This window comes from Girardinichthys multiradiatus, chromosome 18 (assembly GCF_021462225.1).
Source record: "Girardinichthys multiradiatus isolate DD_20200921_A chromosome 18, DD_fGirMul_XY1, whole genome shotgun sequence".
In the NCBI taxonomy this organism is placed as follows: domain Eukaryota; kingdom Metazoa; phylum Chordata; class Actinopteri; order Cyprinodontiformes; family Goodeidae; genus Girardinichthys; species Girardinichthys multiradiatus.
Window position 1 is genome coordinate 29,451,419 of NC_061810.1, and position 24,108 is coordinate 29,475,526.

Here is a 24,108-nt window from a genome sequence, read left to right on the forward strand (position 1 = left end):
GGTTCTTTTGTGACCTTCTGGTTGATTTGTCAAACCATTCTTGAAGTAATGTTGGTAGGCTGGCCACTCCTGAGAAGGTTCATCACTGTTCTGTTTTTTCTATATGTGGATAATGGCTCTCACTAACTCAGGTGAGGCAGTAATATAACTCTGTTAAACTACTATTAAAAAGGGAAGTGTGACAGACCTATCTTTAATATTAAGTCTTCTTAAAGAATAACAAATAAAACTAAGACTTTATTCAAATAAATTTTATTAATTACACGTATTATATTGCCTAATTACTATTCCGAGTATTAAATATCACATGAGAAAAATAAGGGTTACATTATTTAAACAGCATTTAAAACTACCACAGATGAAAATGATGACCATCACTGTAAGAAGAAACTTTTGTTTTGGAAAATTTGGTGTATGGCAAATTATCCGAGGGTAAATACTAAAACATGACTTTAAAAGTAACACAGCAAGGTTTTCTTTTCACAGTGTGTATTTTTACTTTATAACAACTGCACTAATGCGTGAAATACAGTCCACAAAAACAAAAACAGGAAAGCAGTTTCTTGGGGAATATACCGGAGACAAATATGTACTGAAAACACAAACATACATTTATTTCACAGTAAATACAAAAAAAATCTGTATACACGAATAACATTTAATTTGGATTTTATAAATTTTTTTAACATTACTTACAAATTGTATTCCTTCTACATTACAGATATAAACTCTATAATTTGAGCTGCAGGTCCATTTTCTGCAACCAGTAATCTAAATTTATGAGTGACTTCCCAGAATCTCATCCAGGTTTATATCTTTCATCCAGTCGTCATTCCCAGAGCCCGACTTAAGCAAAGAGTCAATGAAGTCTGAGTCTGCATTGATTCCTGGGACCGTGTTATCCCCTTCGGGGAGGAAATCAAAGGTCAGACGGTTGGATCTGTTGTTCTGGTAGCTGCTTGAGCTGGGACTGGCATCTGGAAAACTAGCTGCTGGTACCCTTTGTTCCGGAGAAGCCTGGCTCAGGTTTCCCAGTGGTGAAGGACAGCCCATCATGGCCTGACTCGGTCTGGGTTGGCCTGCATCACCTAATAATGGGTTCATAGGGAACATCCCGACATCTCGTGCTACCTGGTTGGGTGGTCCGACGTGCCTCTGCTGGTACAGGTGGTTCGGCAGGTCTTGCACACCTTGCAACTGTAGCGGGTTGGGCAGACGCCGAACGCTGAGTCCAGTTGTCACTTGCTTGTGGGCGGACCCCCAGCCCATGCTGACATTTGTCACTGAGCCTCCTAGACTCTGAGTTGGCACCCCAGAAGATTGTAAGTCAGCTGTTGCCCTCTGGTGTTGTACACCTGCTACACTGTTTATCCCAAAGGATTTCCCCTGTGCGTTTGGTCCCAGGAACCTAGGTTTACTTTGATTCAGTCCCATACGATTATTTTGCTGCTGAAACTGGCCAATACAAGAACTTGGAAGGCAGTCTGGCCTTATACCAAATTTGCGATCTGACGGTAAGGGGCTGATCTTTGAAGTGGGCCCACTTGAGAGTTGGCAAGATACTGACTGCAAGTTATTGTCAGGGCCACCGCTGGGAGACTGCACAGGGTTTTGACCTAAAGACACATTAAAAACTGGTTACTTTTAGGGTTACCTTCCAGGATTTTATTTATTCCTAAATTGCATTTAATCTTAAGAAGGGAAGTACCTGAAAAGACATGTCCTTGCTGAATCCCTACCAAGCTTCTTGACTGCTTGTAATCAGGAGGCGGCCTTGTGAGATGTCGACTGAACTGATCATGTGTATTATCTTTGTCCTGAAAAGGAGATAAAAAGTTAGAAAAGTATAATAGATGCTTACCGTTTTCAATTCTCTGAGCTCTCAATGCAGCTTACTGTGTTGCTGATTGGATGCTGCTGCTGGTTAACCTGTCTCTGCATGGGCTGGCCTCTGGCTGGACCTTTCTGCTGGATGCTAGGAGCTGACGGCTGTGGTTGTGATGGGGCTGATAGAACTCCTAAGCTTCCGGTGGTGGGCAGCCTCGGAGCAGCAGGCACAGCCTTTGGAGAAGAAACATAATTTATTTTTGTAAAATATCAGGAATACAATTATTAGAGGAGAATCTCCATAAATTAAATTGTAATTGAGCTTATTTCAATAATTGAATTTAAAAGTTAATTGTACAGCTTTATTACATCGTATAAAATAAAAATATACTTTATTGTCCCACAGTGGGGAAATTCAGGTGTATTAGCAGCAAAGTAAAAGGCAAACGGAAGCATGCACACAGTAAGGTAAAAACTACAAAAAAATGTAATTGACTGTAGTGAGTAAACATTTGTAACATAAGAAAAAAAATACCATACAGTTATTGAAAATAATATACACATATTAAATGAAATGTGCAACTGAGTGGGGTTATTTAGAAAATGTACAAAAATGTGCATGTATAATTGTGCATTAAAAACAACAACAGACTATTTACAACAAAATGAAAAAACTGCAAATAACAGCAGGGATGTAAACGGTTATTGACAGCAGTCATGATTATAAAGTCTAACAGTTGCTAGAAGGAAGGACCTGTGATGACGCTGTTTTGGGTACCCAGGATGTAGCAGTTTTTCTACTGAAGGAGCTCTACAGTTCTGCAACACAGAGTGATATATTACAAGTGTAAATTTCTGTTAATTTTGATGATTATGGCTTACAACTAATTTTTAAAAAAATTCTGTTTTTCAAACAATTTGATTATTAAAGACCAATAAAAAGCTACTTTTAATACAGAAATGTCAGCCTTCTAAAAGCACGTCTATGTACAGTATATGAACTCAATACATGGCTGGGGCTCCTTTTGCATGAATTACTGCATCAATCCAGCACGATTTGGTGGTGATCAGCTTCAGAGGATTTAGGTCAGGCCAGCTTGCTGATCACTCAACCACAGTGATGGTCATCATGGTCGTTAAACCAGGTGTTTGTGCATTTGGCAGAATAGACAGTTGCCAAGTCCTGCCAGAAAATTAAATCAGCATCTCCATATAGCTTTTGAGGGAAGGATGAAGTGTTCTAAAATATTTTGGAAGATGGCTGTGCTTGCTTTGGACTTGATAAAACAGAGTGGACCAGCACCAGCAGGTGACATGACACTCCAAATCCTACCAGACTGTGGAAACCTCACACTGTACCTCAAGCAACTTAGATTTTGCTCCTCGCCACTTTTCCTCAAGAATCTGGGACCTTGATTCCAAATGATATGCAAAATTTAGTTTAATTTGACAGAAATTTGCACTACTGAGCAGCAGTCCAGTTCTTTTCTCCTTATCCCCTGATAAAACACTTCTGATGTCTCTGGTTCAGTAGTGGCTTACCTCCAGGAATTGAACTGTTGTAGCCCATGTAACGAATACATCTGTTTGAGGTGGTAGCACATCCCATCTGCAGTATGCGCCTTGTGAAATCACACTTTTTCCATCCATTAAACTTTCCATTGTTATGCCTAATTACAGCACTCTGCCAACAGCTTGCTTCTTTAACAATTACCTTTTGTTTTTTACCCTACTTGCAGAGATTGTCAGTGACTGCTGAACAAGGCAGCAGTCTTCCCCATGATAGTATGGGCCATCATATGGCTAAAACAAAACGTTTTTGTATTAAAATATCTCTTTCTATTGGTCTTTTGTTCTATTCAAATTTGCAGAAAAAGTAAATGCTGGGTTTAATCAGCTGTAAACCACAATCATAAAATTCACAAAAACTAACACATATAATATATTCCATGAATCGATCTCTCTCTCTAAAATGAATTCAGTTTATTTATTGAAATGCAGGTCTATATATAAAACGTGCACATCCTATGAGTCTTGAAAAATTATATATTTACCACTAGAGGGCGATATTCTACAAACTATTAAATATCCGTGTCATGCTTTTCTGTCTCCAGAATGTGGTCAAGGCTACTCCCTCTGCAAGAGAGAAAGGGAGACTCAGAGAAAGAGGATTTTTTTTGGCAGGGGGTGAGCGAGAGAGAGCGTTCTCCTCAAGGCCTGCCTCTCCCTTGATAATTGTGTCTAAAGAGAGTAGAAAGAATCCCTGAGACAGCAGGAAGTGTGTGCCGAAGGGATGGTAAGCGTCAGCGCCGTGACCACCTCCATTTAATAAGCTCTCCTTTACTGATCACTGCGTGCGTTTGGCAGGGAGACATTCCATCCTCTGCAAATCCATTTGGCTTGTGACTACGATTAAAATGTTGTAGCCTGCCACACTCGGATTTAATTGAGACACCCAAAACTCCTCGTGTGTTTTTGCAGATAAGCTTTCAGCATCACTGGTGTTTGAGATCTTAGATTTTCTTGCACTTGACATTTCCATGGGCTTTCTTTTTAGGCATCTGGATCATTCAGGATACTCCACAGGAACCAAGCATAGGGCTTCCAATGTGAGGACACCCTCACATTGCTTGTGAAGGAGGTTAACGTGCACTAAATCCAAGTCAACATAAATTGTGTTTACAGTGTCAGTCATTGTGTTGACTTAAAATGTTTCCCAGGGTGAAATGGATTAGAAATCCAACAGCGCATTTGGAAAAAGCTATTAGAGGACATTTTTAGCAGAAAACGAATAAGCACAGGGCGGTGATTTTGTGATCCCCAAAAAGAAAAAAAAAAAAAGTGTGTTTATGTATTTTCGCTGCATGACTGCATTTAAGCGAATCTAAATGAATAGCCTAAAACATAAAAAAAATAGCATAAAACTCATCTTGACTCACAGAGCATTTTCACATTTTCTCTTCTGACTTACTTTTATCCACACAGTAAATGAAGGCTGGCCTTGTCGTTGAGTGAAACATCAAAACAGATCTGTCCTTTCCCCTCGGTGGTTTTGATTCACTCTCGCCAGTAATTGTGGAAGAATTGGTTACCATCACAGACAAACTGGAAAGGGCTCGCTCCACCTTGGTTTGAAGTAATACGTAATACCCAAAGAAGGGGTGTCTTTAGCTCAACTGAGTAATCCTTTAATCCTGATGTGTCATAAAGCTGTTTTCCGTCCCCCCCCCCCCCCCCCCCCCCTTCTCGTTTTTATTCTTCTCACGCTTGTTTTAAATGAATACCACATGTGGCTCAGGCTCGAGAACAAGGGAGCTGAGTGATTTAGCTGCGGCATCCTGCGGCTGCGCAGGCAGCTGACAGCGATCCAGGGCCAGGCCTCGCCTGCTCTCACACTGAACTTCCTCCAGTCTGGTCTCAGGATGCTGTCCCTGGGGAGGGCCTCGGCATCTGGACTTGGCCGCTGCTCCCTTTCCCAGGAAACAAGTACTCCCTTCAGAGTGCTGCCAGAGTGACCTGCAGGATCAACCCGGTGGGCCCTGCTCTCAGTCTTACTGAAGGATATGGTGCCACTAGGTCATCAGCAAAATGTTTAAGAATTTTTATTTACTGCAAATAACCCCTTAAATTTTGTTGCTGCTATAATATGATGAAAAAGGTGGACATGAAAGATGTATGCAAAGCAACATACATTTACAACAAGATTTAAAGTATAAAATCCACAGCAAATGTATTGGCACCATTGCTAAAGATGAATAAAATGAATACAGTTGTTTTTTAATTTCAGTGGCATAATTTTGCAGTGGTTCTCTTGCAGTGCACACTTCCCACCCTCTCTTCATTGCGCTTGGTGACAGGTTTACAATTGCTCTTTGTCCAACCTGGTTGGTCAAGGTTCCTGTAGTCTTAAACTGTTCAGTAACTGAATTGACCCTTCATATGGAGAAATTCAGGCATGTACCTATTATCTTGTATCCATTTCCTGACTTACCTGCAAAAAGTCTCTTCCAGCCAAAATGAACTCTAGACATTTCAGTGAAGAAACAGTTTCCTTTTATATTGCTTCTTACATCAGTGCTTCCTCTGATTTAACAATGAGTCTACTTCATTCAGTGACATAATCCATACAAAAGAATGTTGTTGACAGCAAGACCTGGTAGTGCTTAAAGTGCATTTACTGATTGGAAAAAGATAATGTTTTTTTCATTCATTTCTGACTTGCCAGTCACAATATGGGCAAGCTTACCCTAAAAGCTACTTTCTAGTTGCCTTTCCTGACTCATAAAGATTAACACGCACCTGCCTTACTTGAATGGCATGTTTTCTTGATCTTTTAATAGCGATAAACCTCTGTGTCACAAATTTATACAACAGGAAACAGGAAGTCATGAAATATTAATTTAAAGTTTCAAAACACTCTAGTCAACTCAAAAAAAGTATAATTAGCAGTAACTGTGGAAATGATTATTAATGTTTGATAGACAAAGATACAAAAAAGCTCAAAATAAAACTTTTGAATAATTGTGGGTAAATAAATACTCTTTAACACCAAAGAAAATTATATAGACTTCATTCTGCAATCAGATTTAATCTATAGCCTAGAAAGCTAAATAGGCACCAGGGAAAAGTGAGGTAATCGGCTGTTGAGAGTCTCCAGGCCAGCAGGGGGCAGCCTAATAATACTTAAATGCTGACCTCAGAAGTTTATTACGTTTTTGAATTTGCTCATGCAGTTTCTAAAGTGCAAATTTGAAACAATTTAAAATTCAGGTACAAAGAGACCACTGTGGGTCAGTGGGTAGAGTAGTTGTCTAGCAATCTAAAAGTTGTCAGTTCAATTTCAGCTTACCCCGGCACATTTTGACGTGCCCCTGGGCAAGCCACTTAACCTCAAGTTGCCTACCTATCTGCGTATTGGTGTATGAATGTGAGTATGACTGGAAAAGCTCTGGAAAAGTCAATTTACCAAAGAAAAATCTTTGTTACCTTAAAAATCCAAATTTTTAAATTTTGCATTCCCTGTTGGGGTCACATTTCATGCATACTGTCTCCTAACAAATAACTGCCACATTTAGGCGTTACCTTGTAAGCACAACCACGTGCATCGCACCAACTGTCAAATTTTAAACGGCTCTACTCAAGACATGACTGCCAAATTAGCAATTCATTGAACAGCTGTTACCTTCTATTCAATTAAGTTAATTTATACAGCACCAATTTAAAACACGTCTCATGGCTCTTGACAAAAAAATGTCAATTCTAAAACACGTGCTTTTTAGCCTAAGAATAATGTAAAGACTAAAGTTGCACATACTGATTGCTCACCAGACAACGATAAACCTAGTAGTGTTAAATTAACACTGGACAGATGATAAAACATGTGCAAAATAATGGAATTGTTAGTAATGTTATGATGGCTAGTGGTGATGGTTACAACTGGAAGACAGCCCCCAATTAAAATTCTGCTTAAGGCCTCATACAATCTTGGGCGACGCCTGCTCTCAGGTAACCAGTAAGGTTTCTCTCCTTATCAACAGACGCAGCAACATCACAACCGCATTACATTATTCACAAACTAATTATTAGAAATCATGAAACTGTTAAAGGTCTTAGATAAACACCAATAGGTTTCAGTTTAAATAAAGATTCACAAATTTCTTTAGTGCGAGGAAGCCCACTGCTGGTCACTAGTGTTAGGCAGAGGGATCAAGCTGTTCTTTCAGGACTTTATTTCTTTGGCATTACTAATTCAGCTCTCTGTGGGAAGAGATTTCGCTCTTTTTTTAACCCCCTCTCTGAGCCGTCCCCTCCTCATTAGCTGGATTTTTAACCCTGTCCCAGCTGACTCCGACAGACAAACACGATTATCTGCATTTTTAAATAGACATTCTAAAATTATAATGCAGTTCTTGTTTGTTTTCTGTTACTTTTTTAACTTTAATAGGAGGACTGTGTTTGCACAATTTGTTGAAAACAAAAAAGATCATGGAAAATACAAAGTCCTAGGGGAAGATGTCCCAGAAACTTTACCTCCTTTGAACTCGAGTAGAGTCTCATAACATCAATATCTTAAAGTCCTGAGGTTATACAAAGGACTTTGGAGAAGTCAGCGTTTTTTCTAATATATACAACTAAATATTTTACTGCTTTTTTTCCTTAACTTTTGCCATGCGCTAGATTTGATTAATGTGTCTTGTTTTGGAATCATTTCAGCTTACAATTATTAAAATAATACTATTCTATATATACACCTTTTAACATTTTTGGGGCACTAGTGACCTTTATTTCAAAGTGGACATGGGGTGGAGAGAGGGGGAAGACATGCAGGACAGCTTGCTTTACTGCTACTCCACAAGCCCCCCCTCGATTTTATATAGTAATCAAGTGTCCATCATCTGGGTCCAAGGTGCTAAACATGTGATCTACTCTACATAACAGGCTGAATATACAGTTTAAACCATATATTTACATATACGGTTTAAAAACACATAACTGTTTTTTCTCACTGTCTGACATTAAATCAAACCAAACTTTAAATTCAGAAATTTAAATATATTTCTTTTGATAGAATTGCCTTTTAACTGCTTGCCTCAGACACACCTTTTCATCTCTGCCTCCAGTCTTCCCCAGTCCCTCCTGATAAGTTTGTAGATCTAGCTTGTTTTCTTCCTGAACTGTATCATCACTGGATATTCCCCCTGGTGTTTAAACATGTGTATAATTGTTTGAATAGATGAATGTGGTATCTTTACACATCTAGAAACTGTACCCAAGAATGAACGAGAGTTGCTGAGGCACACAATTACTGTATCTTCCAAAAATAATGTCAGTTTTCTTTTGCTGCTGCTGTCACCTTGTTTCCTAGCTTAACGTTTATGTTGGCATATCAGAAATGTTGTGTATTGTACCACCAGCAAACTGGGATGAAGGATTCAGTACAACTGCGTGAGGATGAAGTCCATTACTTTTGTTACGATGTCATTGTATCCTTTTCTTCCCTTATTTAGGGATCGACTTCCCATCTAAGGATAAAAGTCTATAGCTCTATGAGTGCTCGTGAGGGGTCGGCTAACCTTTAGCAGAATTAGTCAGAAAGTAGATCAGGGTGCTGTCAGTTGGAACCACTCAAGGATGCATGCTGAAGGAAATACATTTTTATCGGTAAAAACAGCATAGCATGTCTGCAGAGAGTTCAAACCTAGTTAACAGGAGATTGAATAAGGTTAATATTGGGTCATTACTGAGGGAGCACCGGTGATGCAGATGCATAGAAAGGTAATGCTAGATCATTATTAGGCAGTCTCTTTCAAGGCCACTGAAACCAGAGGCAAATTTGTAATAGGGCTGAAATTTAGTCAAATGGTTGCTCATAGGTTTGCTAATTACATCAATAGGAATCTGTATTTTACAGGAAAACTGACCAAACTTAACCAAAATCGACGATATCAGAGATATCACTTTGATTGTTGTGGATGACATTCGTGTTGTCAGGTCTCCTTACATGGTCCCACCTAAGCTTTTGAGCAGTGTCAGCACAAGCAAGTGAGCAACAGCAGCTGCCGTTGTTGTCGATGAGATGGAAATGTCATAAAATAGAAAGAGCTTCTCTGTGCTTCTCTCTTTTAGCTCTCATTGCATACAAGACGCTGCATTTAAAAATCAGGTCAAACTGAATATGCTGCCTCTGGCTGCTCTAACATGCTGGTAAAATGACTCGCTATGGCTGTATTTCTGGAATCCCACAGCGTGTTTGGATAGCAGTTTTCAGCTCCTGCCTCCAGTTTGCTGTAAATTCAGAAGCACATTAGACATCTTTAATGTAATTTTGTCAAAATGACACAAATAATTATTTGAGCTGTAATAAATTTAAGACAAAGGAAAATGAATTTGCAACATCTTTTCTGTTTTCCATTATGACAATAATTTTATCTTATCAATTTTGAAATATATACCTCCTTGTATACAAGTACAGCTTAAAAAATTTTAATATCATGAAATACTTTCAACCTATATTTCTTATAATTTTGATGATTATGACTTACAGAAACCCCAAAATTCTGTGTCTCAGAAAATGATAATTTTGTGAAAACGTTATTGCATATTCATAGAAAGTTAAGTGGAACGAAACATTTTAGTAGAAGAATGTGCCCCAGCAGCAGAAATGACTGCAGGCTTGAGAGGATTGTAAAGAAAAATCCATTCAAGAATTTGGGGAATTGCATACGGAGTGGACTGGAGTCAACACATCAAGAGCCACTATGCACAGTTGAATCCTATATATGGGCTACAAATGATGCATTCCACATGTCAAGCCACTTCTGAACCAGAGACAATGTCAAAGGCGTCTTACCTTGGCCAAGGAGAAAAAAGAACTGGACTGTTGCTTAGTGGTCCAAAGTCCTCTTTTCAGATGAAAATAAACTTTGCATTTGATTTGGAAATCAAAGTCCCAGGGCCAGTGGAGGAGTTTAGAGGCACCGAATCTGCGTTGTTTGACGTCCAGTGTGAGATTTCAACAGTCAGTGATGATTTGGGGTGCCAAGTCATCTGCTGGTGTTAGTCCACTGTTTTTTCTAAAGTCCAAAGTAAAGGCGGGCATCTATCAGGAAATATTAGAGCACTTCATGCTCCCTTCTGCTGACTAGCTTTATGGAGATACTATTTCATTTTTCAGGAGCACGACACCAAAGGTACCAAATTCTGGTGCAGTGCTTGACTGGCCAGAAAAGACATGTGACCTGTGTTTCTGCTCCAACACAGCTGATTCAAATTGGTTACCTACCTCCTCAGCATGTTTAAGTTCTGCAAAGGCCTGCTAATGAACCAACATTTGATTCAGGTGTGTTGAAACAGGAAACGGAAACATGCAGGATACCCACCCTTGAGGAATGACTTTGGACACCACTGCCATAGAGAATCTATGGCGTATTGTCAAAAGGAAGATGAGTGACACCAAACTTAACAATGTAGATGACCTGAAAGCAGCCTGGGCTTCCATTACACCTCAGCAGAGCAGAGCCACAGGCTGATCACCTCCATGCAACACCGCATTGATGCGGTAATTAATGCAAAAGTAGCTCTGTCCAAGTATTGAGTAAATTCAAATAAACAGACTTTTCAGAAGCCTGACATTTCTGTTTAAAATATTTTTTTTTATTGATCTTTTGTAATATTTAATCTTCTGAGACACTGAATTTTAGGTTTTTTATTATCTGGAAGCCATATTAATCAAAATTACAAGAAATAAAAGCTTGAGGTCTAATGAATATATGAGCTTTACATTCTCAAATGAGTGACAAAAATATTTACATTTTTCAAAATTTTCAGATTTTCTAAACTGTACTTGTATGTGTTTTACAGACGTATAATTTTTCTTATGTCTACAAGTGGTTTTTTATAGGATTCATAACTATTTATAATATAACTTAATTTTTCTTATCCTACTCATGTTTGGTCTACACTGACAGATTCAAATGGCTTTGGGGGAATTTTCACAACTTTTGCTGTATGTTTTTTTATTGGGTTTATGCTTAAATATAACTGTTTAACAGATAAATAAATCTGGCACCTTTGGGCATCTGCAAATTGTACCTTAAGAAAAAACAGTCTTGTGGAAGTCTACAAATCTCTTCCTGATATCTTTGCTGGATTCTTTTAGATTTCCATGACATCACTTAAGCCCATATTCCACACAAATGACAGGAATCACCAAGAATGTCAGAAGTTTAGAATTCTTAGTTAAATCGTGATAAGTTCCTAAAGTCATAACTGAATTGTAACTTATTCGTAGTCAGTTCTTGCAATTCTTGAGCCATCTGGAATTTGTGGCGAATGTTTTGAGCTGTTGAAAATTTTGTGGCAAAACTTCCAAATCCAAAAAATCTCAGGTAATTCGCCACCGTGCAGCCCCAGCAACTGTAAAGAATTCAGCTATTGTAACTAATTCCTAAATTCTTAACTCAGTCTGGTAAAGCATTGTCTTGACCACTCAAGGCCATTGTACACCTATAAACATGCCCAAATCTCTCTTCTGACCTTGGAAAAAAAATAAGACATAAACGCAAACAGCTGTCGAGAATAGGAACAAATTCAAATTTAATCATACCTGATGGTTAGGTACATGCGGCATATTGTTAGCTGATTCCTAATTGACTCCTAAGGTTTGCGCAGTATTCTTAATAGATTCATGTAAATTGTACAAAATTCTTGACAACATTCATGCGAATCAAGCCGAATGTCATGCTTTATCTTTATCTATTGTACCTGTGTCATAACTGAGATTTAAAAATTCCAAGAATTCCACAAATCCTAAAATTGAGCAATTTTGTCTGTAGGTTTTTTTGGTTTACATTTGGGGTGGAGCACTGTTTTGAATCTTGTAAAGCACCTTAACATGCACAAAGTCACATGAAAGATGCTATACAAATATATTTTGATTGATTGACTGAAGAACATAGATAGCAGATGAACTGTGTTGAGGCATGATAGGGTGTTCCACCTTGTTTACTTCTATGTCTATAACTCCTTCCTTTTCTCCTCCTTATCCCATCCTCCCCCTGTCGCTCAGGCAATTCTCTTGATCTGCACAGTTTACAAGAGCTCCCTTGTATGGCTCACATTATCATTTTACGCAAAGACAGCTGCAGATAGTGTTGGTGTATAAAATGAAAGAAGGGACAGTCTAAATCTCCTCCAATCATAACAAATCAGCAATTCAACCTCCAGCACCAGGCTAAGAAGATTACTGTCATTTTCCACCACTTGTCCCTTGTAGCTAACAACCTCCAATTAGCAAATCCTGCTGTGCATATCTGCGCCTGACAAGGAGCCACCGCGACAAGCAAAGAAATTAGAAGTCCTGCATGTTAATTCTCCATGCTCTGGCAATCTGTGTCAGCGTCAAAACACTTGCAAGGCACAGACGTTTCGATGGGACTCACAGCAGCCAAGGTGCAGGCATTAGGAAGAACAATAAGGTCCCAAAACAAACAGAACTACATTAGAGCTGTTTGAGGCAGCAAGGCGGCTGCTCGGAGCAAACAGAGGGCACCAAGTGAAGAAGGCTGCAATTATGAAGTTTGACTACGCAATGTGTTATTTTACAGTACCTGTATTAGCAGAGGAAAACGTGGGATTGTTGAAAGTCAGTACAAAATAATTTAAAAAAGCCAATCATGATGCTTTCAAGTGTGTGCTTTGGTTTGCCATTTTACTGAGACACTAAAGATTATGGATATAATTGTTACCACTTAAATTTGTTGTACATCCAATATTTGGTGCTACGGCATGCAGTGGACTCCACACTTTCTGGTTTCTCTGATAGAGATGTGTAAAAAGCCTTTAAATACGTTTATCTTTTATTGAAAAAAACCTAAAATACTATTGATATCAATTCAACCTTGAAATTTAGTACATTTATTCAGGGAAGAAAAAAAATCAAATGTGAAAAAATTATTAAATCATTATTAAATTTATCCTTCACTTTTTACATTGCTCAGAGTGTTTCGGAACTTCCAAATAGTAAACCATACCCTTATTCACTGGGCCATAAAAAGGTGGTGAGACAAAGCCCTGTTTATATTAGCCATTCTTCCAAATGGGAAAGACAAGAGAACATGCTATCCAAGTAAGGCCGATGTTTAAGTTACCTTCTTGCTCAAACTTGTACGTATTTTCATGCAAATCAATACTTAAAATGTTTAAAACAACTGGAACTGTGACAACCAGAGATTCGCCAAGAAATTATAAATTAAATTTACGGTACATTAAAAACATTGGTCATATAAAACACTAACATGGTGAAAACACTAACATGGTGGACTGCAATGATATAAACAAAGCTTAAAACTATATTAGTGTCATCAGATCTTTAAGCTGAAGATTAGTTTGTATTGGGAGCAGAAAACCAGAATGATTTCTTGCCTAGTTCAGTTCAAACTTTGGGAACAACAAACTGTCATTGATCACAGGATTGTGGCATCCATTTTTCGTTGTTATAAGTCAAGACAGGTAAGATAGGGTGATGCCTAAAATAGTTTAGTACACAAATAAATTCCAACAACAGAGACGATGGGCATGTGGACATCCAGTTAACTTTAGCATAGAGTGTGCAGTGATGAGTAAGAGGGAAATAAATGAATCACAGTGACCCATGGTACACACTATCAAGCATCTGGAGACAGCAAACAGAAGCATTCAAAGAGAGCATGTCACCATAGTCAGATATGTGAAAAAGTTATTTCCACAAATCTCTGTTTTACAGTAAATAGAAAAGCAAGACTTGTTTATGGGAAGAAACATGTGCCATCAGAAACTGAATTTGAATTGCTTAGACTGAATTTCCTTATATCGTCGGTTTGCTGTCTAAAGTTTACGCAGTTCTTATTATTCTGATTTGATGGTTGATTCTCGTGATGACTGTGATTGGTTTTTGCTCAAATGTCACTTGCAGCCAGGAATTGTGGATAGTATACTTTGGCGAAGACTGCTTTGATGCGCTCTTAGCCGAAGAGTGGATCAAGGGCACAGAGGGGGGTGGGGCAAAAGCCCACTCTGGAGAATTGGGAGACATTATGCTCTTGAACCCATCAAAGGGAACGCGTAATTGAGGGACACAAGGGTGGAAGTGTGGGTATTGGGACAGGGCCAAAGAGCACGATCTGTACCGTCAGCTCATTTGTGCATGCGCAAACAAAATTACTTCCCGGAAGGCATTTTTTTTGTCGTACTTGTACTCGTCGTCTTCCACTTTTTCCGGGACCGGGTTGCGGGGGCAGCAGACTGAGCAGAGACGCCCAGACGTCCCTCTCCCCAGACACCTCCTCCAGCTCCTCCGGGGGGAGCCCAAGGTGTTCCCAGGGTAGCCGAGAGACATAGTTCCTCGAGCGTGTCCAGGGTCGTCCCCTGGGCCTCCTCCCGGTGGGACGTGCCTAGAACACCTCCCGAGGAAGGCATCCAGGAGGCATCCGGTATAGATGCCCGTGCCACCTCAACTGGCTCCTCTTGATGTGGAGGAGCAGCGGCTCTACTCCGAGCCCCTCCCGGATGGCCAAGCTCCTCACCCTATCTCTAAGGGAGTGCCCGGCCACCCTACGGAGGAAGCTCAATTCAGCCGCTTGTATCCAGGATCTCGTTCTTTCGGTCATGACCCAAAGTTCATGGCCATAGGTGAGGGTAGGAACGTAAACCGACCGGTAAATCGAGAGCTTCGCTTTTCGGCTCAGCTCTCCATTCACCACAACGGACCGGGACAGTGCCCCCATTACCGTGGCAGGCGCACCGATCCGTCTGTCGATCTCCCGCTCCATTCTTCCCTCACTCGTGAACAAGACCCCGAGATACTTAAACTCCTCCACTTGAGGTAGGAACTCCCCTCCAACCTGAAGAGGACAAGCCACCCTTTTCCGGTAGAGAACCATGGCCTCGGACTTGGAGGAGCTGATCTTCATCCCAGCCGCTTCACACTCGGCTGCAAACCGCCCCAGTGCATGCTGTAGGTCTTGGCTAGAGGGGGCCAGCAGGACCACGTCATCTGCAAAAAGAAGATACAAAATCCTCTGGTCCCCAAACCAGATCCCCTCCGGCCCTCGGCTGTGCCTAGAAATCCTGTCCATAAAAGTTATGAACAGGACCGGTGACAAAGGGCAGCCCTGCCGGAGTCCAACATGCACCGGGAACAGGTCCGACTTAGTGCCGGCAATGTGAACCAAACTCCTGCTCCACTTGTACAGAGACCGGATGGCCCCTAGTAAAGGGCCCCCGATTCCATACTCCTGGAGCACCCCCCACAGGGCATCACGGGGGACACAGTCGAATGCTTTCTCGAGGTCCACAAAACACATGTGGACCGGTTGGGCAAACTCCCATGAGCCCTCGAGTACCCTGTAGAGGGTATAGAGCTGGTCCAGTGTTCCACGGCTAGGACGAAAACCACACTGCTCCTCCTGAAGCCGGGGTTCGACTATCCGCCGGACTCTCCTCTCCAATACCCTGGCGTAGGCCTTACCAGGGAGGCTGAGGAGTGTGATCCCCCTGTAGTTGGAACACGTCTTATGTAGGGGGACCACCACCCCAGTCTGCCAATCCAAAGGCACTGTCCCCATCCGCCACGCAATGTTGAAGAGGCATGTCAACCATGACAGCGCCACAACATCCAAAGACTTGAGGTACTCGGGGCGGATCTCATCCAACCCCGAAGCCCTGCCACCGCGGAGCTTTTTAACCACTTCGGTGACTTCAGCCCAGGTGATGAAAGAGTCCAACCCCGAGTCCCAAGCTTCTGTTTAAACCAGGGAATGCGTGATGGCAGCATTTAGGAGATCCTTGAAGTACTCCTTCCATCGCCCGATAATGTCCCCAGTCGAGGTCAGCAGCTCCCCACCCCCACTGTAAACAGTGTTGGCGAAGCACTGCTTCCCCCTCCTGAGGCACCGGACGGTTTGCCAGAATCGCTTCGGGGCCAACCGGTAGTCCTTCTCCATGGCCTCACCGAACTCCTCCCAGGTCCGAGTTTTTGCCTCTGCCACCACCTGGGCTGCGGCACAATTGGCCCCACGGTACCCGTCAGCCACCTCAGGAGTCCCACAAGCCAACCACAGCCGATAGGACTCCTTCTTCAGCTTGACAGCGTCCTTTACTGTCAGTGTCCACTACCGGGTTCGGGGATTGCCGCCGCGACAGGCACCGCAGACCTTACGGCCGCAGCTACTGGCGGCAGCATCGACAATAGATGCGGAGAACATGGTCCACTCGGAATCTATGTCTCCAACATCCCTCGGAATCTGGTCAAAGCTCTCCCGGAGGTGAGAGTTGAATACATCCTTGGCCAAGGGGTCCGCCAGATGTTCCCAGCAGACCCTCACTATGCGCTTGGGCCTGCCAAGTCTGTCCGGCTTTCTCCTCCCCCAGCGGATCCAACTCACCACCAGGTGGTGATAAGTGGACAGCTCAGCCCCTCTCTTTACCCGAGTGTCCAAAACATGCGGCCGAAGGTCTGATGATACGACAACAAAGTCGATCATTTACCTCCTGCCTAGGGTGTCCTGGTGCCAAGTGCACCGATGGACACCCTTATGTTTGAACATGGTGTTCATTATGGACAATCCGTGACTAGCACAGAAGTCCAATAACAAAACACCGCTCAGATTCAGATCGGGGAGGCCATTTCTCCCGATCACGCCTCTCCAGGTGTCACTGTCGTTTCCCACGTGGGCGTTGAAGTCCCCCAGCAGAATAATGGAGTCTCCAGGAGGGGCACTATCCAGCACCCCCGAACCCGCTCTCCGATGAGCCCCGACCCCAGGCCTGGCTCCAGGGTGGGACCCCGGCTCCGCCGTACCGGGCGACGTCACGTGCCTGGATTTTGTAGTCGTCATGAGGGGTTCTTGAACCGTTCTTTGTCTGACCCGTCACCTAGAGCCTGTTTGCCATGGGAGACCCTACCAGGGGCATTTAAGCCCCAGACAACATAGCCTCTAGGAACATTCGAGCACTCAAACCCTCCACCACGTTAAGGTGGCGGTTCAAGGAGGGGGGCATTTTTTTTTTTTTCTTTTATCTTATTTTTACTTTTGTTTTTTGGGTGGCAAGTTTCTTTTTGTATTTTATTGTAATCGTATAAATAGTACATGATTCAAAGGGTATATTAAAAATACAGACAAAAATTGTTTATTTTGATTGAACATTTTGACTGCTCTGAGTATGCGCAATGATTACGTCACAGAGCAAAGATTTTAATTTGTTTGAACATTTGATTATCTCTGTACTGTACACTGCAGCAGTGTTGATCACAGAATAGATCCATTTGTCTTTTGTCACCTTCATTTTTTTCTGGAAAACAAAAAGGTTTTCAAAAGATGTGGGGTTTTTTTTCCAGGAAAAAAATAAAATGGATGTCTCCACAAGAGGGAGACATTTGATTCAGGTGTGTTGAAACAGTTTTGGAGACATCAGCAGGTGCGTGACAGCGTAAATACGTTAATGTTCAATCTAATAACTAATTTTTTACCAAAATATATTTTTCAAACCAAATGATGACCATTTTTATTAAGTGAATTATAGCATTGTCTATGAAAGTAGGTCCTTTTAATAGCAAGTAATAATTTAATATCATATCATGTTCGCTTTATAGATCTACACTTTAATACCAAAATATTTATTATATATGGTATATTAAAACTACTTACAGGATATAATAGCACCATAATTAGCACCATTTTAATTAAGGGTCGAAATACTTATTTCCAGTACTATTTAAATGACTGAAGCGCATTCAACAGCGATCCAGAACTGATTTGGTTTGCGCATATGCAAATTAATTGACGGTACGGATCATGCTTCTGGGACAGATTGGGTAGTGACAGGCCGCATTTGAAAGAGCCTTCGAAGCTGGATAGCCTTCGTCGCCTCACCATGACATAATCAGCCTACCAATGACCTTCAAAAGATGCAGACCCTGAATTTGGACACGCCAATAGTGAATCATATCCGCGAATCAGTAAATCTGTGTTTGATTAATCTGTGGCTTCAATGACCTGGATGAGTGACACAAAAAACTGAATTTTGGAACTGAAATTGAATTATAGAACTGAAAGTGAAAGTTATCAAACTGAATTTTCAATACAAAGCAAAGCAGTTTTTAAAGCAAACAAATGCAGTTTCAAACCAGTTGAAGTCCCAATGTTCCACAGACATGTCTAAGCATGTCAAATACAGGCTTCCTTTTGAATATCTTCCTACGTCACTGGGCTTTCTCAGATTTATTTTTAAACCTCACTCATACAGGAAAAAGCTAACTTTGAGTCTTCAGACTGTAATGCAACTTGAAAATGTTTTGCAATTCTATAATTATAAAGAGGAGTTTCGTCTGATAACTCGGTTAGCAGCTGATTTCTCAGTGCATCAAGGACTCCAGTTTATCTCTCCACTAAACACAGTTAGGAGGATGGTACCAATAACTGTAGAGGGTGCTGCAATTTTTAAAAAAACAAAAAAAACTAAATAACTTTTTTGCAAACAGTCATATTATTAGATTCATATTAATCCAGAAGTCCTTCATGAGGACAATATGCCTTGCTGTATTTGTGAAAAGACTTTGCTTTAAAAATAAATGAAATATACTATTTTTCATTTTGGTTTTGAAGTTTTCAAGCTTAAATTCACAGTTCATAATCGTGAAAGGAAATAATACCTGGTCAAAGGTCTTACCTGTTGAGTCATTCTGAATGGTAATCCTGCAGAAACCGACTTGGGTTGTAAACAGATGGCTCCCGATGTTGAGTTCTGTTGGTTCTGAAAATGAAGAGCTGAATGTGGCTGATTCTGACTTGATGACGGAGACTGTTGATGCTGCTCCATCTTATTCATTGAGTTTGTCATGATAGACATGGGCTGGCTGGAGGAATGAGGCACTTTGGGGCTGAAGTGCAATGTTGGCTTAGAGCTGAGACACTTCATGTCTAACTGATGGGAACCATTGTGGCCATTTGACTTAAAGAGGCAGTTGCTGATCCCTTTATTATTGGACCCAATCTTCTGCTGGCTGAGTGTGGCTGGGTTAGAAACCTTTGTTTTGGAAAAGCTGGTAGTGGTGGGTTGAGCGCTCATGGTTGGAGTCCAGCTGGTCATTCCTACATGCTGGGTCTGGTGTTGGTGATGGAGAAGAGAACCTGGCTGTTGCTGGTTTGCTGCCATCTGCTTGAGCTGCTGTGCATGGGAGATTTCAGGCCAGCAGGGCAAGGTTCTTGTGTGTCCTGTCTGGGCATTAGCTTTCTGCGATGTGTTGGTAGAAGAGGTGCTGATCAGTGTGAATGAGGGACCTGCTGAGGCCGGTCGAAGCTGTGGCGAACCATTGCGGCCCTGTCCAAAATCTTGCGAGTGCTCCGTCTTTATCATCTTCTCCACTGAGCAACACAGAGTGGCCGCTGCTCCTGCTGAATTGGGCCGACCTAGATCCAAACCAAAGGTATCGTCCTGCTTTAGCATCTTCTCAAATTCAAGATCATTCAGTGGAGGCACTGACTTTGTCAGTTCATCAAAGAGATCCTGGAGTTCTGGGTCAATCTGTCCACCACCTTCCTCTTTGAAGTCAAAAATCATCTCAGAGTTTGAATGGCCACAAGACTGAATCTCTTGGGGCTCTTTTTTCATTTCTTTCAGAGTAATGTTGAATATCTCTGACCCTATTCCATGGGGCATCATGTAGTTCTTCCTTTGCGTGCCAGTGGTTGAGGACCCTTGCAGAGGGTGGGTTAAGTTGTGATTGCAGGAACTGTGAGCTAGGCCACCTGCATCCAAACGGACACGCTTAAAGTCGGGTCCAGAGAATCCACAAGAGAGGCCGTTCTGCTTTGATGAATGTCCTGGTGCGTTTCCTTCAATTTTCCTTCGTAGAGATCCTTGAAGCTGCAACACACAACACAACAGAGTTAGAGTTTTTCATAAATTAATTTTCACCACTTTGAAAAAAAATATGTCAATGGGTATGCAGTATGAAAAATTAGACCCATTTTACATTAAACTTTACAATTCAGTTTATCCTTTTATATGTGGGAAACTTGACCAACTAGTAAAATTCAGGGAGAAGCTTTTCTTAAAGGATAAAAGAGTTATTTACTAGTACAAAAGCTATAATGGAAGGAATTTTACCAATGTACTTTAATGACATATAATAATAGGCATGGGCTGGTTCTAGTATGAAGGTATACAAAGGTTTTAAAATATTACAGTTTCAAAACCAAGACATTTCCAGCATACAGTTCTTATGGTTTAAAGTCATTTCAATGAGATGCTAGAGAAAGAATTGGACTGACTAGAATTTTCTCAGGTGGCTGAAGCAACCCTGTCCCTCCCCTGCTTGTTTCTATGCATTGCCAACTCAACTTCAATTAGAACTCCGACATTTGTTCCCTGATTACAAGAAAAGGCTTATTTTTCTATTAGCAAATCAGTACATTAGTTGGCAGTCATGGTGTGGAAACTAAAGAGGCACCACCCATCACTTATTAACTGCTTACTGTCTGAATTAATCTAAAATTATATTTAAAAACTTTATTTTACTTTGTTCAAAATGAAGAAGAGATTGGTAATTTGAATGTAGCCCATATAGTAGACATGCATTTTGGTATTTAGCATGCAAATTTACCAAATTATTATTTTTAAATTTATATAATTGGGCATGAGCCAGACTAGTAAATGTTGGTAAAATGCTTCCAATTTTAACCTTGGTATGTGTTATATATGCATCAACAGGCAATAGTGGTATACATATACCACCTTGGCTGTGTTATAGTTTTAGGCGTATTAGTGACAATAGTCCATAAGGGTTAAGGGTAAAGCTGTTTTAAAACTATAAACTCCTTGTGTTACTTTATGTATAAAGAGAAGAACAGCAAAAAGGTATAATACTGTGCTCAATGAGAACTACCAAATTCAACAGATTTGTAATTTTGTAACTGTAATAATACATGTGTATATTATTTTAGTAGCAGTAGAATTAATTGCTGTATTTCTGTTTTGAATAGAAGCAACTAGATCTTGAAATTATTTTTTGTTTTACATTTTCACCTAAATACTATGATCCTATGAATCTGTGGTATTTTTACTCAAGGTTATCAAACAGTGAGAATCTCAAACCGGCCCAAGTCTAACTGTAAATCATCCAGGCACATCAGCTTATACAATTAGTAGATAATTTCAAATAAGATGCAAAACTTCAGAGTTTTATTGAAACATTTGGAATACAGTAATGAGACAACAAAAATGTGTTTGGCTGAAAGTAGTTTGAGGCAACGGATGGGATGAGAAGATAGCAAGGAATCTGATACAGAGTGTGGAGGGGAAGAATAGCTTCTTTGTCTGTTTCCCTCATTTGCATATATTATATTTTCCACCATTGTGCTTGGCTAGATAGCAGAGTTTCTCCTTTGTGGCTGAGATTCTGCTTAACATGCTGGTGCAGATATCTGATTTCCTTTTGTACTATGCTCATGTCTTCATTACATATGAACATAGCTATGATTCACAGCTTCAGCCACTCTGCTGTGCTGTGCTCCATAAAACTGTGGCACACGTTAAAGCAACAAACTGAACTAATCATTTTTAGGAACTTGTTTACAAAATAATAAATCTTATTCTTCGTCTTAAGTCAATGAGTCGTTGACAACAATAAACTGTTTACTGTTAATCTCATATTGTTTTTTATACACACAAATAGTCTTTTCTTGCCATGTTTTAATGTGGTGGCCGCATGGAAACAAAATGGCTCTGATTGTAGCCCAGCCTGCATACAGGATAGCAGTATCAGTGTTTGTTGTCTGTTTCACTGTGGGAACAAATTTGAGTCATTTTCACCTGCTGGCAAACATTGCATTAAGATGATTCACTGCCTGAGGCTTAAGAGTGAATTCTGCACATCACTACATTTCTACTCTCTTCAAGTCTCTACTACTGGTAGTAAAACTACGTCTGCGTTTGCAATAGCATAGAACTACTGTCTGAAAATGCAAGGTTAATTAAAGGTCTGTGCCACACCAAGCCTTTATTAGAACTAATAAGTTGCCATTATTGGAAACTGAATTAAAAATGCTCTTGGGGTTGAGTACACTTACTAAGCTTGATTCTGCTTTGTGTTACATGACTTTGATAGTGAAGAAAAAAATTTAATTTTCTTTATACAAAGCAATACAAATACAAGCTGGCACTTCAGAGTACTCTTCATAAAATGATTAGTTAACATTGTGTTAACAAGGGATGTCCTAGTCTTAATCTAAAGTATTGGCTTGGGGTTCCAATGAAGGCATTTTTCTAAAGATCATTATTGGAGTACCGATCTACTCAACTCCCAATTTATGTCAGTTTGTAGTATCTATGATTTTAGCCACAACCCCAGTGAGCCATTGGTGTAAGGATAGTTTAAAAAAAAATGTGGGCTTGTTTTTTTTTAATCTAACAAACCTGAGTTTTTCTTAATAGTTTAAGTGGTTTTTCCTGTTTAAAATAAAATTCACAGAAAAACGATTACATTAACTGCTGCAGCTTTCGTGTCTGCCTGTGTGATGCCAACTGATCATACTCAAAAGGTCATATCAAAACAGAGAGTAAATATGCAAATGTTCCATATTCTTTAAATTATTCAGTAGTGTCTGATAGAAATGTCTCAAAGCCTTTTTTAAATGATCGGTATTATGATTCCCTGTCAAAACAAAATTCTCAATATATGTCATTGGTGTACTGTGTAATTATTATTTTTCTTTATTTCTTTCGCACCCCTAGTGCCTGTGTGAGCAGCTTTAAAAACATACAGCGTTTATGTGCACAGCATTCAAAACTGTATTATACGTCCTGCACATTATGTTGCTTATCTAACGAATCTTAATTTTCCACGCTTTCTCGTTTTACTATATATATTCAGTGAAAGTGAGATTGTATTAGCTGCTGCAGTTTCCTGTCTGCTTGTGTCATGTGACCTGCTAGCTATGCAGAGTATATCTGAAATACTAGTGAATAGATTTTACAACATTCAATGTAAAGCACAAAGTTTATGAATCAGCAGAAGTATTTGCGGTCAGTCTTGACTGCATACAGTTAACCGGGACTGTATTTAAATATGTAACAAGTCATATCAAAACAAAGAGTGAACATGCTAACATTGGCTTAGCACTTCAGCAAACTGCCCCGCAGGAGCAAGATGTAAGTTAATTGACTGTAGCTTTATCTGTAGCGTCAGCTGTTCATAAACACGAGGCTGTCCTGCACTCCTGTTTAGACAAAATATATTATTATCGTTGGATAAACGGAGAAAAACAAAGTTAATGTATATCATTTGATAATTAAATGTTGTGGGGCATTATTTAAATTATAAAGCTGCTCATTTTCTATGCTTATGACATCAATACTAACCTGTATCTGCAAATGCTTAAATCTAAACAGCTCAGATTTCCATCAAGGAAAAAGTCCTGATCAGGACATCCCTTTTTTTTTAACCCTTGGTATTTTATCCAAGAAATATCATCATTGGTGCATTTTGCAGCAGAAAAAATAAAAATTAAAAAAAAACTTAAAATGCCTTACTCAATGTTAACTTTGAAGACCGAGGAATGCCAGTTTACATTCATTTAGTTTCAACAGATGATTAGAGTTAATTCCAAGTACCTAGTTTGGTTTTATTATTTTTTGTGTCCAGAGTTTACTGCATAGGCCTGCAACTGGAGGAGGCGGGTTAAAGGCTTTTGCACAAACCTTAGTATCTGGACTCAAAAATAAATTTCACCTAGAGTCACTCTT

The 24,108-nt window shown here is 40.3% G+C and overlaps 1 protein-coding gene across 1 annotated transcript in view; it reads right to left on the reverse strand.

Moving 5' to 3' along the window:
* Positions 1-236: 236 nt before the first annotated feature.
* The window catches only part of zmp:0000001236 (mastermind-like protein 2), a 71,674-nt gene continuing 47,802 nt past the window's right edge, over positions 237-24,108 (reverse strand). Inside the window, exons 2-5 of the mRNA XM_047391945.1 lie at positions 19,033-20,229; positions 1,897-2,061; positions 1,709-1,817; positions 237-1,616 (exon numbers count right to left, since the gene is read on the reverse strand). Of these exons, the coding sequence (XP_047247901.1) occupies positions 778-1,616; positions 1,709-1,817; positions 1,897-2,061; positions 19,033-20,229 (2,310 nt within the window). The 3' untranslated portion in view covers positions 237-777. The remainder of the gene's footprint in view (positions 1,617-1,708; positions 1,818-1,896; positions 2,062-19,032; positions 20,230-24,108) is intronic.